The sequence below is a fragment of the Leucopleurus acutus genome (genome assembly GCF_964270905.1).
Source record: "Leucopleurus acutus genome assembly, chromosome: X".
Lineage (NCBI taxonomy): Eukaryota > Metazoa > Chordata > Mammalia > Artiodactyla > Delphinidae > Leucopleurus > Leucopleurus acutus.
Genome location: NC_139148.1, coordinates 51,161,123 through 51,178,779, shown reverse-complemented (window position 1 = coordinate 51,178,779; position 17,657 = coordinate 51,161,123). Strand labels below are relative to the sequence as shown.

Below are 17,657 nucleotides of genomic sequence, written 5' to 3'. Positions count from 1 at the left end.
TGTTTTGGCAAATGGACATTTTAAGGCAGATGCTGCATGTATGAAGTTCTCATTGCATGAGGAAATAGAGAAATACATTGTGGAGGGAAACGCAAGGATTGTTTAATACTGCAGGAGTGAACTGGCTGGCTCAGCTCCCTATGTATGGGATGGGTGCTCACCCAGCAAAGCTGACGCATGACCACCACAGCAACCATGCCTCATCGGAGTTCAGAAGCACCTTCTGTAGAGGAAGAAAGGCCCATGTTCCTCATACTCAAAGCGGTGGACCCACAGTGGTTGGAAGCCCTGAAGCGATGGTAGGAGGGAGCCACCCGTCCACACTGCAGTGTCTCTTTCGGGCAACACGTTTACCTGGGGGGTGTCATTAGGACACATGCTTCTCAGCTCCTTCTGCAGATGGTTAGGGAAACCGCTGAGCATGGTGCTCCCCCCACAGAGTAGGATATATCCCATGAGGTCTCGTTTGAGGGTGATGTCACACTTGTTAAGGCAGGACACTGTCTGGGTGTGGAGGCCCAGCTGCATGGACTTGATCAGAGAAGGCTTGAAGAACATCTCTGAGCAGAGGAACCTTTCCTGGCACAGGTATATCTCCTGCCCATCCAGCAGGGTGTACTGGATTGTATGCTCAGTAGCTGGGACTTTCTTCTCTTCAGTGGGGACCAGGGCCACAAAGCAGCATTTCTTCTTGATGTCCTCCACAATGCCCAGCTGGTCCTCAGTGAAGTGTTTCCCCAAATTGTTCATCAGGCCCATTAAGTAGGTTGTCAGGTCAGAACCCACGTAGTCCAGCCGTCCAGTGATGCTGGGCAAAGGATAGCCCTCGTAGATGGGAACTACATAGGACACACCGTGGCCGACCTCCACAACCAGGCCAGAGGTCCTTCCATAGGAGTACATGGACAGGCGGGACTGGTAGGCGATATGCATTGCGGGAGTTTTGAAGGTCTCAAACAGCATTTCAGCATACTTCTCTCTATTTGTGTGTGGTCTCAGGGGTGGGCCTGAAACCAAGGCGGCGTGCTCCTCTGGGGCAATCTTCATCTCTTGATGGAAAAGATATTCCCGGATATCCTGCACTGTATCCCAGTCCATGATGATGCCATGTCGCAGAAGATTAATTAGCTTGAGACAAACTTCTGGGTTGATAAGCTCGTGCCACACAAATGTCTCCTTGTGATCGTCCCCGGTTTTGGCCGTCTCCATGTAGGGTTTGCCTACTGTGGGTGAGATCATGTGGGTGGGCTTTGGCAGCCCGGCAAAGCCACATTTACAGTAGCCCGTGCCAAGGTCCACGACCACTGCTTTGGTCAACTCTAGCTTGGGCTTCTTATTGACCACAGGTGATTTTGTAGGTTCTTCTGGCTCTGAACAGTTGCGGCGAACCCACACTGCCTGCTTCGCTGGGCCGTCCTTTAACGAGGCAGTCTGGAGGACCTGTGTCTGCAGGGAGTCCTGTTCACCCGTTCTCTCGGAAGGCCAATCCCCTATGATTGCTGCCTGTGGAGCCCACACGCTCTCAAGAGCTGTTTTGCTCTCAGAAAGTTCCTCAATCCCACTGGCCTCAAGGCCTGAAAGGCTTAAGTCAGAGGGCAACTTGAGAATTTCCCCAGTGATGACACCACTGATTATGACATAATCCAGTGTCCCAGGGCTTTCTAGATACTGGGAACCTTTGTGTGGGTTTGTGTGGGAACCTAACCTCCTGTGTTAGGGTAGATTTGAAATAGTGTTTCTGAAGGGACTTACTTTTTACTAAATTTTGTAGTAAACCTGGTTTATCCAATCAATTAATATTCATTGAGTGCTTACTATGTGCAAGGCAGGCAGCAGTGAAAAAAAAAGACAAAAATCTCTGCCCTTGTAGAGTTTACATTCTAATCAGTGGGGGTTGGGGAGAGGCAGACAATAAACAAAATAAATATATGTTAGAAGATGTTAATGGCAAAAGAGAAAAGGAAGCAGGGAAGGCTGGGGAGAGGGTGGCTGTGTTAATGTGCCATGTAGTTTTCTCCCTGAGACAGTGACACTTGAGTGAGGACCTGAAGGAAGTGAGGGAGAGTGCCATGTGTATATCGGGGAGCAGCAGGTGCAGACGACTGTGGGTTAGAGCAGGGTCTGTAAACTCAGGCCTGCAGCCTGTTTTTCTTAATAACATTTTATTGGATCACAGACACGCTCATTCGTTTACATGTTGTCTATGTCTGCTTTTGTGCTACAACATCAGAGTTGAGTCATTGCAATAAGTACTGTATGGCCTGCAAAGTTGAAAATGAGTATCGACTATCTGGCCCTTTGCAGAAAAAGTTTGCCTATTCCCAAGTTAGAGGATTCCAAGAAGACCAGTGTGGCTGCAGTGGAGACAGCAAGGAAAAGTAGAGATGGGAGAAGGGGTGGGGGAGGGAGAGCAGCTCACATTAGGTCTCATAGGCCTTTGCTAGGACTTTGGCTCTAACTCTGTGTGAAGTCAGAAAGCACTAGAGAATTTTGAGCAGAGAGTTGACACCATTTGATTTAGATTTTAGCAGGACCAATGGCTGCTATGGTGACCGTGCCAAGCACTTCTGTCCCGCCTATTTCTTAGGGCAACCTGCAGAGGAATTATTTTTGGACACATATTTGCACACATACTCCTCCTTTGTCCAGGTCATTGGGTTGACAATGAAATTAGACCCTACAGTCCCACTGATGAGAACACTGAGGCTCTCGGGTACATAGCTCACCCAAGGATATCCAGCCAGCAGTGCCAAGTTCTGCTGACTGCGACTTCTTCCCAGGGGTGTCCCTTGATGGGACCCAACATGTGTCTCTGAGGCTGCTTGGCCACTGTATCACATGCCATCTCTGAAGCTGGGCCTGTTGGTGCTGACACCTGCTGCTCTCAAGGCGCCCAGGATCCATCCTTATGTTATGCAGCACTGTGCTCTTAATAAGGAGGCAGTCACTACAATGGTGGGCTTTCTCCTTTAAGGAAGTTACTGGGGATGCTCTTTACTCCTTTTGGGGTATGAGAGAAGAAAAGGACCAAGTCTAGTTTCATGAGCCTTGTGACTATGTGATAGGGGCAGCTTCTTGGTTCAATGGGTAGAGGAGGAGATGGTATTGAACTTTGAAAGAAGAATAGGAAAGTACTTTTCTCTATGCCTGGCTGCCTGAGAAATAGCTTACTTACCTCTGCTTTTCAGGGGTTTGCATGGCCAACTTGGATTGTCTGACTTTATTTCAAGAGAACTTGTATGACAACCAAAGGTGTATTTAGTTTAGAATCATCCATTTTCCTTCTCCTCAACCCACCTCTTGATTTCTGAGAAATATGCAGCTGCTTAGTACATTTTTACTGCCCTGGAGTCCTGTAAGAGGCTCTACTAGTTTCCTATTGAGGCTGTGACAAATTACCACAAATTTAATGGCTTAAAACACAAATTTATTATCCTGCAATTCTGGAGGTTAGAAGCCCACAGTCAGTCTTAGTGGGCTAAAATCAAGGTCTCAGCAGGGCCTCGTTCCTTCTGGAGGCTCTAAGGGATAATCCTTTTCCAGCTCCTAGATGCTGCCTACCTTCCTTGGCTTGTGGCCCCTTCCTTCATCTTCAAAGACCTCTCAGACTTCTGCTTCCATTGTCATATCTCCTTATCTGAACTTGACCCTCCTGTCTCCCTCTTCTTAAGATAATTCTGATTACTTTGGGCCCACCTGGATAATCAAGGGTTGTTAATCTCCCCATTGCAAACTTCTTAGCTCACATCTGCAAAGTCCCTTTTACCATGAAAGGTAACATATTCACAGGTTCCAGGGATTCAGATGTGGACATCTTTGGGGGACCATTATTCACCCTCTGTCACTCGACCTGTGCATCCCACTTCACTAAGACACTCAGAGCATGACATGCTCTGTTTCACAGGCTCCTCCCCCACTGCTCATGCTTGCTGTCCTTAGTGCTTTCTGTCATCATAGGTGGGAGAAGTGATGTGCTAGCTTAAGGCCAATTGCTCCATCTGTAAGGTCCATGGGCACAGGGACTGTCAGGGTCCATCCCCACATCCTTCAGGCTAAAGCCAATGGACCCATTTCACTCCTTTTACTTCACCTCTCAGGATTATGCATACTTGGATGCTGTCTCCTGATGGAAACCCTTTTCCCCTTAGCTTTCACGTCACCCTTTGTGACCCTTCTCTCTGGGTCAGCACACAGTGGTATCAATGACGGAAAGATATAAAGACTGTTGGCACACTGAACCCAAAACCTCCACTGCCTGGAACATGCAACCCTGCACACTTGTCACCAGCCATCTAAGGCGTATGTGGGCTCCTGGGGTCTCTGGTGAGGTCCCTCTAGGTAGAGACACTCTATGTTGCTCATACTTTCTTGGGCCATATTTTCTCATGGGATAACACCTACTTTTGCTCCTCTGGCCCAAGACCAAAAAAAACATGAGATGATCCTTCTGGAAAGCAACGCTGAGGCTCTCCCCTATCGTGGAGAAAGAAAACGTGAAAAAATTAGACCAAGAAACACATTTCTCCCTGAGGTGGTATCCTTGCTCCTAGTTTTGTTTTTTGAAACACCACCCACCCTTGACCTTTGGAGGAAAGGTGAACCAGGCCCTGTAGCTTTAGCGGCTATGGAGGGAAGAAAGAGAATCTAGTAAGGAAAAGGCCAGTGTACAACATTTCTTTTCACGAATGCAGATTCCTAGATCCCACCCCCACCTTACTGAATCTGAATGTTTCGAGCCTAGGACTGTTGAGACCTAGGAATCCAACTCTTCAATATGTTGACATTTGGGAAACTGAGTCAAGCTCCCAGCAAAGAAAAGAATTCCTTGTCAGACAGACAGTGAGCCTCATTCCCAAAGCTCAGCCCTCAGTGTGATAACCCCAATTCTAAGACTAACCAGTTCCCTCGAGGTGGAAGGGAAAGGAGCTGTCTTCAGAAGGTGGAGATACTCTGTTGTTTCTCTTTCCCGAGCTCCATAATCCACAGCCTAGTGGCCTCTGGACATCTCTAAGTCAGCATGTCCCAAATGGAACTCATTGCCTTCCCCTGTATAACCGCTCTTGCCCCTGTATCCTCTGTCTATATACGAGGAGCCCTACCATCCACCTAGATGCTCAAGCCTGAAACCTGGAGGCAGTGGATAGGGATCAAGCTGATGAGGGGATATAGCACTATCAAAATCAGATTCGACTAACATTTTGAGTAGTTTGCCCAAGCTCAGATTATAATAATGAAGCTATATTTGAACTCGGGTCTTCTGAGTCCAATTCCTTACTCCTCTTTCTATTCTGTACTGCCTTTCCATAAGGAGTGGAAGAAGAGGAGGCTTAGGGGGGTCCACAAGCATCGCCTTTAAATAGCTTAAGTGTTGTCACATGGAAGAATTAGCTTGCCTTGCACAACCTCAAAAGTAGACCCAAGACCAATTAATGGTTTCTTCAGAGAGGTACAGATGTCAATCCAATGTGAGGAAAAGTTTGTCCCTCACAGCTGTCCGTGCCAGATCAAGTGTTTAATCCTCAGGTTCTGTGATTTTGAGACACCACCAATGGAACTTGGTGGTGCTCATAACTGTAATCCTTATAAAGTTGTTGCCCACATAATCCAGTTCCAAGAAACAATTCAGCAAACAGAAATCCCCACGAGTTATTTATTAATGTTCCACAGCAGTATTTCTTATGTCTTAACAATCCCTCTTTTCTTTCCTATCCACGTCACCTAATCCTTCAACTACTTCTGCCCTTATTAATTTTCCCAGAAAACTTCCTTAGCCCCAGTTGTTTCTCTTCCCCTCTTCCTCCTGTTTCTTTACCAAAGCCCTAATCTGTCTTTGTTTTAGAGCGGTGACAGTTTGGTACAGAGGACCCTATGGGAACCTAATGAATTTGTTTGTTCTGGATGACAGACCATCTTTGCTTGGGCAGAGGAAAGGGATTCATCCTTCCCTCTTCCTCACTCCCCACATCTAATCATCTAATGTAAACGCAATGCTAGAGGCTAGAGATGTCACAGGAGCCTATGTGAAAGGGTCTCAAATGTTAGACTAAAAGCTTGGATTGAATTGAGGACAGTTGAGAACCAACAAATTAGATTAGATTCTACCTTCTGAATTTCTTTAGAACCTGCCCCTTCCTTTTTTTTCCACACTATCACAGCCCTAGCTTAGGCCACCTTCAAGCCTTACAAGAATTTCTTCAACATCCTCCTTTTAGATCTCAGAGACTTGTCCCTCCATATTACAGCTAAACATGAATCATTATAAGATTTTGTCCTGGAAACCAAATCTGACCACTCACCTGCTTAAAGGCTTCATTGGCTCCCCAGCTGTTGTCAGTTTAATCCAAGCCCTAACCTCTAGCATTTGAGGTCCTCCCTAGTTGCTCCCATGACTGCCTTATCCTGATCTATTTTTCCAAACACTTCAACTACTGGAAGCTCTCCACCATGCCTCCCTCGAGTGTTTGCTCAGGCTGTGCTCTCTGCTCTGGATGGCTTTCCCTCCCCTTAGCTACCTGACAAATATCCACCTATCTTGCAGTACTCTACGTAGGCAGCACCTTTCTGAAGAACCTTCTGACTCCCTCCCTCCGTTGTGCGCCTCTGTTCTCCCAATAGACGTACACCTGCAAACTCCTCTGCATCCATTCATCTTCTTCCCAACTAGACTGGGCACTGCTTGTGGCCAGGTTTCTTTCATCAGGGCCTACACACTCTCTTTTTTTTTTTTAACATCTTTATTGGAGTATAATTGCTTTACAATTGTGTGTTAGTTTCTGCTTCACAACAAAATGAATCAGTTATACATATACATATGTTCCCCTATCTCTTCCCGCGTCTGTCTCCCTCCCTCCCACCCTCCCTATCCCACCCCTCCAGGTGGTCACAAAGCACCGAGCTGATCTTCCTGTGCTATGCAGCTGCTTCCCACTAGCTACCTCCCTTACGTTTGGTAGTGTATAAATGTCCATGCCTCTCTCTCGTTTTGTCACAGCTTACCTTTGCCCCTCCCCATATCCTCAAGTCCATTCTCTAGTAGGTCTGTGTCTTTATTCCTGTCTTACCCCTAGATTCTTCATGACATTCTTTTTTCTTAAATTTCATATATATGTGTTAGCATACGGTATTTGTCTCTCTCTTTCTGACTTACTTCACTCTGAATGACAGACTCTAGGTCTATCCACCTCATTACAAATAGCTCAATTTCGTTTCTTTTTATGGCTGAGTAATATTCCATTGTATATATGTGCCACATCTTCTTTATCCATTCATCTGATGATGGGCATTTAGGTTGTTTCCATCTCCGGGCTATTGTAAATAGAGCCGCAATGAACATTTTGGTACATGACTCTTTTTGAATTTTGGTTTTCTCAGGGTATATGCCCAGTAGTGGGATTGGTGGGTCATATAGTAGTTCTATTTGTAGTTTTTTAAGGAACCTCCATACTGTTCTCCATAGTGGCTGTATCAATTTACATTCCCACTAACGGTGCAAGAGGGTTCCCTTTTCTCCACACCCTCTCCGGCATTAATTGTTTCTAGATTTCTTGATGATGGCCTTTCTGACCGGTGTGAGATGATATCTCATTGTAGTTTTGATTTGCATTTCTCTAATGGTTAGTGATGTTGAGCATACTTTCATGTGTTTGTTGGCAGTCTGTATACCTTCTTTGGAGAAATATCTATGTAGGTCTTCTGCCCATTTTTGGATTGGGTTTTTTGTTTTTTTGTTATTAAGCTGCATGAGCTGCTTATAAATCTTGGAGATTAATCCTTTGTCAGTTGCTTCATTTGGAAATATTTTCTCCCATTCTGAGGGTTGTCTTTTGGTCTTGTTTATGGTTTCCTTTGCTGTGCAAAAGCTTTGAAGTTTCATTAGGTCCCATTTCTTTATTTTTGTTTTTATTTCCATTTCCCTAGGAGGTGGTCCAAAAAGAATCCTGCTGTGATTTATGTCATAGAGATTTCTGCCTATGTTTTCCTCTAAGAGTTTGATAGTTTCTGGCCTTACATTTAGGTCTTTAATCCATTTTGAACTTATTTTTGTGTATGGTGTTAGGGAGTGATCTAATCTCAGACTTTTACATGTAGCTGTCCAGTTTCCCCAGCACCACTTATTGAAGAGGCTGTCCTTTCTCCACTGTGCATTCTGGCCTCCTTTATCAAAAAGATAAGGTGACCATATGTGCCTGGGTTTATCTCTGGGCTTTCTATCCTGTTCCATTGATATATATTTCTGGTTTTGTGCCAGTACCATACTGTGTTGATTACTGTAGCTTTGTAGTATAGTCTGAAGTCAGGGAGCCTGATTCCTCCAGCTCCATTTTTCGTTCTCAACATTGCTTTGGCTATTCGGGGTCTTCTGTGTTTCCATACAAATTGCGAAATTTTTTGTTCTAGTTCTGTGAAAAATGCCAGTGGTAGTTTGATAGGGATTGCATTGAATCTATAGATTGCTTTGGGTAGTAGAGTTATTTTCACAATGTTGATTCCTCCAATCCAAGAACAGGGTATATCTCTCCATCTATTTGTATCATCTTTAATTTCTTTCATCAGTGTCTTATAATTTTCTGAATACAGGTCTTTTGTCTCCTTAGGTAGGTTTATTCCTAGATATTTTATTCTTTTTGTTGCAATGGTAAATGGGAGTGTTTTCTTGATTTCACTTTCAGATTTTTCATCATTAGTGTATAGGAATGCCAGAGATTTCTGTGCATTAATTTTGTATCCTGCTACTTTACCAAATTCATTGATTAGCTCTAGTAGTTTTCTGGTAGCATCTTTAGGATTCTCTAAGTATAGTATCATGTCATCTGCAAATAGTGACAGCTTTACTTCTTGTTTTCCGATTTGGATTCCTTTTATTTCCTTTTCTTCTCTGATTGCTGTGGCTAAAACTTCCAAAACCATGTTGAATAAGAGTGGTGAGATTGGGCAGCCTTGTCTTGTTCCTGGTCTTAGTGGAAATGCTTTCAGTTTTTCACCATTGAGGACGATGTTGGCTGTGGGTTTGTCATATATGGCCTTTATTATGTTGAGGAAAGTTCCCTCTGTGCCTACTTTCTGCAGGGTTTTTATCATAAATAGGTGTTGAATTTTGTCAAAAGCTTTCTCTGCATCTATTGAGATGATCAAATAGTTTTTCTCCTTCAATTTGTTAATATGATGTATCACGTTGATTGATTTGTGTATATTGATGAATCCTTGCATTCCTGGAATAAACCCCACTTGATCATGGTGTATGATCCGTTTAATGTGCTGTTGGATTCTGTTTGCTAGTATTTTGCTGAGGATTTTTGCATCTATGTTCATCAGTGATATTGGCCTGTAGTTTTCTTTCTTTGTGACATCCTTCTCTGGTTTTGGTATCAGGTTCATGGTGGCCTCGTAGAATGAGTTTGGGAGTGTTCCTCCTCTGCTATATTTTGGAAGAGCTTGAGAAGGATAGGTGTTAGCTCTTCTCTAAATGTTTGATATAATTCGCCTGTGAAGCCATCTGGTCCTGGGCTTTTGTTTGTCAGAAGATTTTTAATCACAGTTTCAATTTCAGTGCTTGTGATTGGTCTGTTCATATTTTCTATTTCTTCCTGATTCAGTCTTGGCAAGTTATGCCTTTCTAAGAATTCGTCCATTTCTTCCAGGTTGTCCACTTTATTGGCATAGAGTTGCTTGTAGTAATCTCTCATGATCCTTTGTATTTCTGCAGTGTCCGTTGTTACTTCTCCTTTTTCATTTCTAATTCTATTGATTTGAGTCTTCTCCCTTTTTCTCTTGTTAAGTCTGGCTAATGGTTTATCAAGTTTGTTTATCTTCTCAGAGAACCAGCTTTTAGTTTTATTGATCTTTGCTATCGTTTCCTTCATTTCTTTTTCATTTATTTCTGATCTGATTTTTATGATTTCTTTCCTTCTGCTAAATTTGGGGGTTTTTTTGTTCTTCTTTCTCTAGTTGCTTTAGGTGCAAGGTTTGGTTGTTTATTCGAGATGTTTCCTGTTTCTTAAGGTAGGATTGTATTGCTATAAACTTCCCTCTTAGAACTGCTTTTGGTGCATCCCATAGATTTTGTGTCATCGTGTCTCCATTGTCATGTGTTTCTAGGTATTTTTTGATTTCCTCTTTGATTTCTTCAGTGATCACTTCGTTATTAAGTAGTGTATTGTTTAGCCTCCATGTGTTTGTATTTCTTACAGATCTTTTCCTGTAATTGATATCTAGTCTCATAGCGTTGTGGTCGGAAAAGATACTTGATACAATTTCAATTTTCTTAAATTTACCAAGGCATCATTTGTGATTCAAGATATGATCTATCCTGGAGAATGTTCCATGAGCACTTGAGAAAAAAGTGTATTCTGTTGTTTTTGGATGGAGTGTCCTATAAATATCAATTAAGTCCATCTTGTTTAATGTATCATTTAAAGCTTGGGTTTCCTTATTTATTTTCATTTTGGATGATCTGTCCATTGGTGAAAGTGGGGTGTTAAAGTCCCCTACTATGAATGTGTTACTGTCGATTTCCTCTTTTACGGTGTTAGTATTTGCCTTATGTATTGAGATGCTCCTATGTTTTGTCCATAAATATTTACAATTGTTATATCTTCTTCTTGGATCGATCCCTTGATCATTATGTAGTGTCCTTCTTTGTCTCTTCTAATAGTCTTTATTTTAAAGTCTATTTTGTCTGATATGAGAATTGCTACTCCAGCTTTCTTTTGGTTTCCATTTGCATGAAACATCTTTTTGCATCCCCTTACTTTCAGTCTGTATGTGTCTCTAGGTCTGAAGTGGGTCTCTTGTAGACAGCAAATATATGGGTCCTGTTTTTGTATCCATTCAGCCAATCTGTGTCTTTTGGTGGGAGCATTTAGTCCATTTACATTTAAGTAATTATCGATCTGTATGTTCCTATTCCCATTTTCTTAATTGTTTTGGGTTTGTTATTGTAGGTCGTTTTCTTCTCTTGTGTTTCATGCCTAGAGAATTTCCTTTAGCAGTTGTTTTAGAGCTGGTTTGGTGGTGCTGAACTGTCTCAGCTTTTTCTTGTCTGTAAAGGTTTTAATTTCTCCATCAAATCTGAATGAGATCCTTGCTGGGTAGAGTAATCTTGCTTGCAGATTTTCCTCCTTCATCACTTTCAATATGTCCTGCTGTTCCCTTCTGGCTTGCAGAGTTTCTGCTGAAAGATCAGCTGTTAACCTTATGGGGGTTCCCTTGTGTGTTATTTGTTGTTTTTCCCTTGCTGCTTTTAATATGCTTTGTATTTAATTTTTGACAGTTTGATTAATATGTGTCTTGGCGTATTTCTCCTTGGATTTATCCTGTATGGGACTGTCTGTGCTTCCTGGACTTGATTAACTATTTCCTTTCCCATATTAGGGAAGTTTTCAACTATAATCTCTTCAAATATTTTCTCAGTCCCTTTCTTTTTCCCTTCTTCTTCTGGAACCCCTATAATTCGAATGTTGGTGCGTTTAATGTTGTCCCAGTGGTCTCTGAGACTTGTCCTCAGTTCTTTTCATTCTTTTTTCTTTTTTCTGCACTGCAGTAGTTATTTCCACTACTTTATCTTCCAGGTCACTTATCCGTTCTTCTGCCTCAGTTATTCTGCTATTGATCCCATCTAGAGTATCTTTCATTTCATTTATTGTGTTGTTCATCATTGTTTGTTTCATCTTTAGGTCTTCTAGGTCCTTGTTAAATGTTTCTTGCATTTTGCCTTTTCTGTTTTCAAGATTTTGGATCATCTTTACTATGATTGTTCTGAATTCTTTTTCAGGTAGACTGCCTATTTCCTCTTCATTTGTCTGGTGGGTTTTTATCTTGCTCCTTCATCTGCTGTGTGTTCTTCTGTCTTCTCATTTTGCTTATCTTACTGTGTTTGGGGTTTCCTTTTTGCAGGCTGCATGTTTGTAGTTCCATTTGTTTTTGGTGTCTGTCCCCAGTGGCTAAGATTGGTTCAGTGGGTTGTATAGGCTTCCTGATGGAGGGGACTAGTGCCTGTTTTCTGGTGGATGAGGCTGGATCTTTTCTTTCTGGTGGGCAGTTCCACATCTGGTGGTGTGTTTTCGGGTGTCTGTCGACTTATTATGATTTGGGGCAGCCTCTCTACTAATGGATGGGGTTGTGTTCCTGTCTTGTTAGTTTTTCGGCATAGGATGTCCAGCACTGTAGCTTGCTGGTCGTTGAGTGAAGCTGGGTGCTGGTGTTGATATGGAGATCTCTGGGAGATTTTCTCCGTTTGATATTATGTGCAGCTGGGAGGTCTCTTGTGGACCAATGTCCTGATGTTGGCTCTCCCACCTCAGAGGCACAGCACTAACTCCTGGCTGCAGCACCAAGAGTCTTTCATCCACATGGCTCAGAAGAAAAGGGAGAAAAAGTAGAAAGTGACAATTAGTAGAAGTAGAAAGAAAGAAAGAAAGAAAGAAAGAAGGGAGGGAGGGTGGGAGGGAGGAAGGAAGGAGGGAAGGAAGGAAAAAAAGAAAGAAAGAAGATAAAGTAAAAAAAAGTTAGATAAAATATAATAAAGTTATTAAAATAAAAAATAATTATTAAGAGGAAAAAAAAAACAAAAAACATAAAAACGGATGGTTAGAACCCTGGGACAAATGGTGGAAGCAAAGTTCTACAGACAAAATCTCACACAGAAGCATACACATACACACTCACAAAAAGAGGAAATGGGGAAAAAATCATAAATCTTGCTCTCAAAGTCCACCTCCTCAATTTGGGATGATTCGTTTTCTAAAGGAGGGAAGGAAGGAAAGAAAGAACGAAGATAAAGTAAAATAAAATAATTAAAATAAAAATAATTATTAAGAAAAAAATAAAAAAAAAACAAAAACAAAAAACGGACGGATGGAACCCTTGGACAAATGGTGGAAGCAAAGCTATACAGACAAAATCTCACCCAGAAGCATACACATACACACTCACAAAAAATGGAAAAATTATAAATCTTGCTCTCAAAGTCCACCTCCTTAATTTGGGATGATTCATTGTCTATTCATGTATTCCACAGATGCAGGGTACATCAAGTTGATTGTGGAGCTTTAATCCACTGCTTCTGAGCCTGCTGGGAGAGATTTCCCTTTCTCTTCTTTGTTCTCACAGCTCCCAGGGGCTCAGCTTTGGATTTGGCCCTGCCTCTGCGTGTAGGTCGCCGCAGGACGTCTGTTCTTCATTCAGACAGGACGGGGTTAAAGGAGCCACTGATGCGGGGGCTCTGGCTCACTCAGGCCGAGGGGAGGGGAGATCACGGAGTGCAGGGCGAGCCTGCGGCGGCAGAGGCCAGCGTGATGTTGCACCAGCCTGAGGCGTGCCATGCGTTCTCCTGTGGAAGTTGTCCCTGGATCCCGGGACCCTGGCAGTGGCGGGCTGCACAGGCTCTCCTGAAGGGGGGTGTGGATAGTGACCTGTGTTCGCACACAGGCTTCTTGGTGGCGGCGGCAGCAGCCTTAGCGTCTCTCATGCCTGTCTCTGGGGTTCGCGCTTTTATCCGCGGCTCACGCCCATCTCTGGAGCTCCTTTAAGCAGCGTTCTTAAACCCCTCTCCTCACGCACCAGGAAACAAAGAGGGAAGAAAAAGCCTCTTGCTTCTTCGGCAGGTCCAGACTTTTCCCCGGACTCCCTCCCAACTAGCCGTGGCGCACTAACCCCCTGCAGGCTGTGTTCACGCCGCCAACCCCAGTCCTCTCCCTGCGCCCCGACCGAAGCCCGAGCCTCAGCTCCGAGCCCCGCCCGCTCTGGCGGGTGAGCAGACAAGCCTCTCGGGCTGGTTAGTGCCGGTCGGCACCGATCTTCTGTGCGGGAATCTCCGCTTTGCCCTCTGCACCCCTGTTGCTGTGCTCTCCTCTGCGGCTCCAAAGCTCCTCCCCTCTGCCACCCGCAGTCTCCGCCCGGGAAGGGGCTTTCTAGTGTGTGGAAACCTTTCTTCCTTCACAGCTCCCTCCCACTGGTGCAGGTCCCGTCCGTATCCTTTTGTCTCTGTTTATTCTTTTTTCTTTTGCCCTACCCAGGTACATGGGGGGTTTCTTGCCTTTTGGGAGGTCTGAGGTCTTCTACCAGCGTTCAGTAGGTGTTCTGTAGTAGTTGTTCCACGTGTAGATGTATTTCTGGTGTATCTGTGGAGAGGAAGGTGATCTCCGCATCTTACTCTTCTACCATCTTCCCCTCTAGCTGTCGTTACCACCTACACACTCTTTAAGGTGACCTGGTACATTGGATTTGGAGGAACTTGGGTTAAAGTACAAACAAACACTCCAAGAGCTGTTTTCTCTTGGGCAAGTCATTTGCATTCTGAGCCTTGATTTCCTTAGCTCCCTTAGCTTCACAGCTCCCAAGATTCTGTGAAGTGTCATGTGAGGTGCCTGCTACAGTGTTTGGCTGTAGTATTTATCAATACTGCTCAAGTATTTATCACCCTCTTGGCCAAGAAGCTGAGGAGGAAGAGGTGTTCAGCTAGTGAACGAGGGATTAGGAGTGAGGATATAAGGAGAGGGAGCAGAAACCTCTGAGACCCAAGTGTGGTTGGACTTCTAAAACTGTGCTGGCCACCTGCTCTGTCTGGGAGCAAAGTCGAGTTATGCCAATGGAGGTGGGGGTGATAGATCAAGGGCCTGCCAAGGCCAAGCCCTCCCTGGGCTGCCAGAATGGACTAGCCCGTGGTGACATCACAATCCTGAGGGGTTGCCAAGGCACTGCTGGAGGTGGACCTCTTATTTCTCCCCACGGAGCTCTAGGATGTGGATGTGAGAAAAGTGAGCAAGGAAGGCAAATGGAGACAAGGAACAGCCCTAGCCCCAAGACCATGGGCACGGCTCAGGGGGACCCTGGAGAGGCAGGCACGCTGCCAGGTCCTGAGGCTGGCATCCGGGACACAAGTTCATCCACTCAGCTGAAGATGAAGCCCAAGAAGGTGAGTAAGATCAAGGCACTCATCATTGACCTGGGCTCCCAGTACTGTAAGTGTGGCTATGTGGGCGAGCCGAGCCCGACCTACTTCATCTCCTCCACTGTGGGCAAGCTCTGCTCTGAGGCAGCTGACGCCTGTGACACCCACAAGCAGACCTACATGGGCCATGAGCTGCTCAACATGGAGGTGCCTCTGAAGCTGATTTATCCGCTAAAATACGGCATCGTGGTGGACTGGGACTGTGTCCAGAACATCTGGGAGTACATCTTCCACAAGGCCATGAAGATCCTCCCCGAGGAGCATGCTGTGCTGGTCTCCGACCCCCTGCTCAGCCCCACCAGCAACCGTGAGAAGTATGCAGAGCTCATGTTCGAGACCTTTGGCATCCCTGCCATGCACGTGACCTCCCAGTCGTTGCTGTCCATCTACTCCTATGGCAAGACCTCTGGGCTGGTGGTGGAGAGTGGGCACGGTGTCTCACATGTGGTGCCCATCTCCAAGGGCGACGTGCTGCCAGGCCTGACAAGTCGTGCCGACTATGCCGGCAGTGACCTCACCAACTACCTGCTGCAGCTGCTCAATGAGGCCGGCCACAAGTTCACGGACGACCACCTGCACATCATCGAGCACATCAAGAAGAAGTGCTGCTACTCGGCACTCAAGCCAGTGGAGGAGCTTGGCCTGTGCCTGGAGGATCTGCGTGTGGACTATGAGCTCCCCAACGGCAAGCTCATCACCATCGGTCAGTAGCGCTTTCTGTTCACCGAGATGCTCTTCAAGCCCACCTCGGTGGGCAGCAACCAGCCTGGTCTCCCCAAGCTCATGGCCGCCTGCCTGAACCACTGCCAGGAGGCCGGCTTCAAGGAGGAGATGGCAGCCAACCTGCTGCTGTGTGGCAGCTGCACCATGCTGGACGGCTTCCCAGAGTGCTTCCAGAGGGAGCTGAGTTTCCCCTGCCCGGGGGACAGCCCCACAGTGGCTGCTGCTCCCGAGAGGAAGACCTCCGTGTGGACCGGCGGCTCCATCCTGGCCTCCCTGCAGGCCATCCAGCAGCTTTGGGTCAGCAAGGAAGAGTTTGAGGAGCGGGGCAGGGCAGCTATCTACAGCAAGGGCTGAGCAGTGGTGTCCCTACAGTCCAGGCCTGTGTGCAGGCAGCCACAGGCCACTCTATACACATTTACAGAATTTCACATAAAATTTTAAGATGCAATGCCTCTTGTCTGGTCTGGATTTCTTGCTCTAGTGTGGTAGCAGAAGGTGGTGGTGAGTTGGGTTTAGGCATATCAGCACCTTCTGCTCTGCTGGGTGGGGAGCAGCAGGGGTTGGGGAGGCTCACTGGGCCCTCCCCCTCTGCTCTCCCCATGAGGGCAACATCATAATGGAGCCCAGAATGTAGCTTCCTGTTCTATTAGCTCTTCAGGGTTCAAAATTCAATCCAACAGACACTCATACTGCTTGCTCACCCATGGACCAAGGGGGAAACAAAGGCTCAGATTAAGGGACAAGCTTGGGTCACATAGTTAAGTGGTGGGTGGGAGACTCACAACTAGGTGTCTGATTTCCGTCACCTGTTTCTGCCCCTGATGGTCACCTGCCCCCAGCTTTATCACTGCTTGACTGCCTCACTAACCAACCCTCACTACCTGCCCCCTTCAAAGGAACAGTCCATGGGTGTCTCCTGAGTGGGAGGGGCCATTTCTACCCATCGGTGGCCCTCTCCCTTTAGACACCTGCCAAAGTTGCAGCTATTTTTACAGAGTCACAAATAACCACTGAATCAGGAGGGTGTTAGAGAAACCAGAAGGCCATTTAGAAATCATGTGTTCTCTCCCTCCTGTAGAGATGGGGAAACTGAGGACCAGGACAGAGGGGGCCATGTCAGTGGTTGAGCCTAGGTCTCCTGACCCAGGTCATGATTATTTCTAGAAGGGCAAACATGGTTACTTTAGTTTGGAATGCTATAGCAAAATACCACAGACGGGGTGGCTTATAAACCACAGAAATCTATTTCTTACAGTTCTGGAGGCTGGAAGGCCAAGATCAGGGTGCCAGCATGGCCAGGTTCTGGTGAAGGCCTTCTTCTGGGTTACAAACTCCTGACATCTGGCTGTGCTCTCACTTGGTGGATGAGATGAGGGGTATCTCTGGGGCCTCTTCTATAAAGACACTAAAGCCATTCATGAAGGCTCTGCCCTCCCAACGGTCACCTTCCAAAGGTCTCCCCTAATACCATTACTTTGGGCATTAGGTTTTCAACATATGAATTTGGAGGGAGGGGTGGGGGATTGGGAGGGTGGAAGCAAACACTCAGTCTATAGCAATGGTTCTTAATGGTTAGCAACCATTAAGCACTTACCAAGCATCTACTATGGGTGAGGCCCAGAGCTGGAGACAGAAATGGCCAGAATATGGCCCTTCCCTTGGGATTACACACAGCTAGTGGGGGATCCAGTGGACAGTCACGTTGGTGGCTGAGCTCAGAGTTCCTGGGGGTAGGAAGGCGGAGGCGGTGTATTGGAAAGCTGCAAATGGAGAAAGGAGTGCTAGGCGTGGTGACCACTTAGTAGCTTTAGGGCTGAGGGAGAAGCCAACGAGTCTTGTGAGATTTTAGCTGGTGAATGACTGACTGCCTAGAAGAAGGTGGTTCCTGCCTCTTCTCCTACCCCACCTCCTGATGCGGCCCATGATCAGGGGTCCATGAGCAGTTGTCTGTGAAATCAGACATTGGTGAGCTGCGTAATCTGATGGG

At 45.7% G+C, this 17,657-nt stretch overlaps 2 protein-coding genes and 1 long non-coding RNA gene across 3 annotated transcripts in view; 2 read left to right on the top strand and 1 right to left on the bottom strand.

Moving 5' to 3' along the window:
- Window positions 1-210: 210 nt before the first annotated feature.
- On the bottom strand, window positions 211-2,904 carry LOC309978004 (actin-like protein 7A; the record flags this gene model as incomplete). Its single annotated transcript, XM_082864375.1, is given in 3 exon segments — window positions 211-1,589; window positions 1,592-1,627; window positions 2,727-2,904. Coding segments are annotated over 3 exon segments (1,593 nt in total).
- Window positions 2,905-12,148: 9,244 nt separating this feature from the next.
- LOC309977758 overlaps window positions 12,149-17,657 on the top strand; it is a 117,676-nt gene continuing 112,167 nt past the window's right edge. Inside the window, exon 1 of the long non-coding RNA XR_014327093.1 lies at window positions 12,149-12,777. This is a non-coding gene — a long non-coding RNA (uncharacterized lncRNA). The remainder of the gene's footprint in view (window positions 12,778-17,657) is intronic.
- LOC309978003 (actin-like protein 7B) lies at window positions 14,717-16,024 on the top strand (the record flags this gene model as incomplete). The annotated part of the gene is given in 2 exon segments (XM_082864374.1): window positions 14,717-15,655; window positions 15,659-16,024. Coding segments are annotated over 2 exon segments (1,251 nt in total). The 5' UTR covers window positions 14,717-14,770.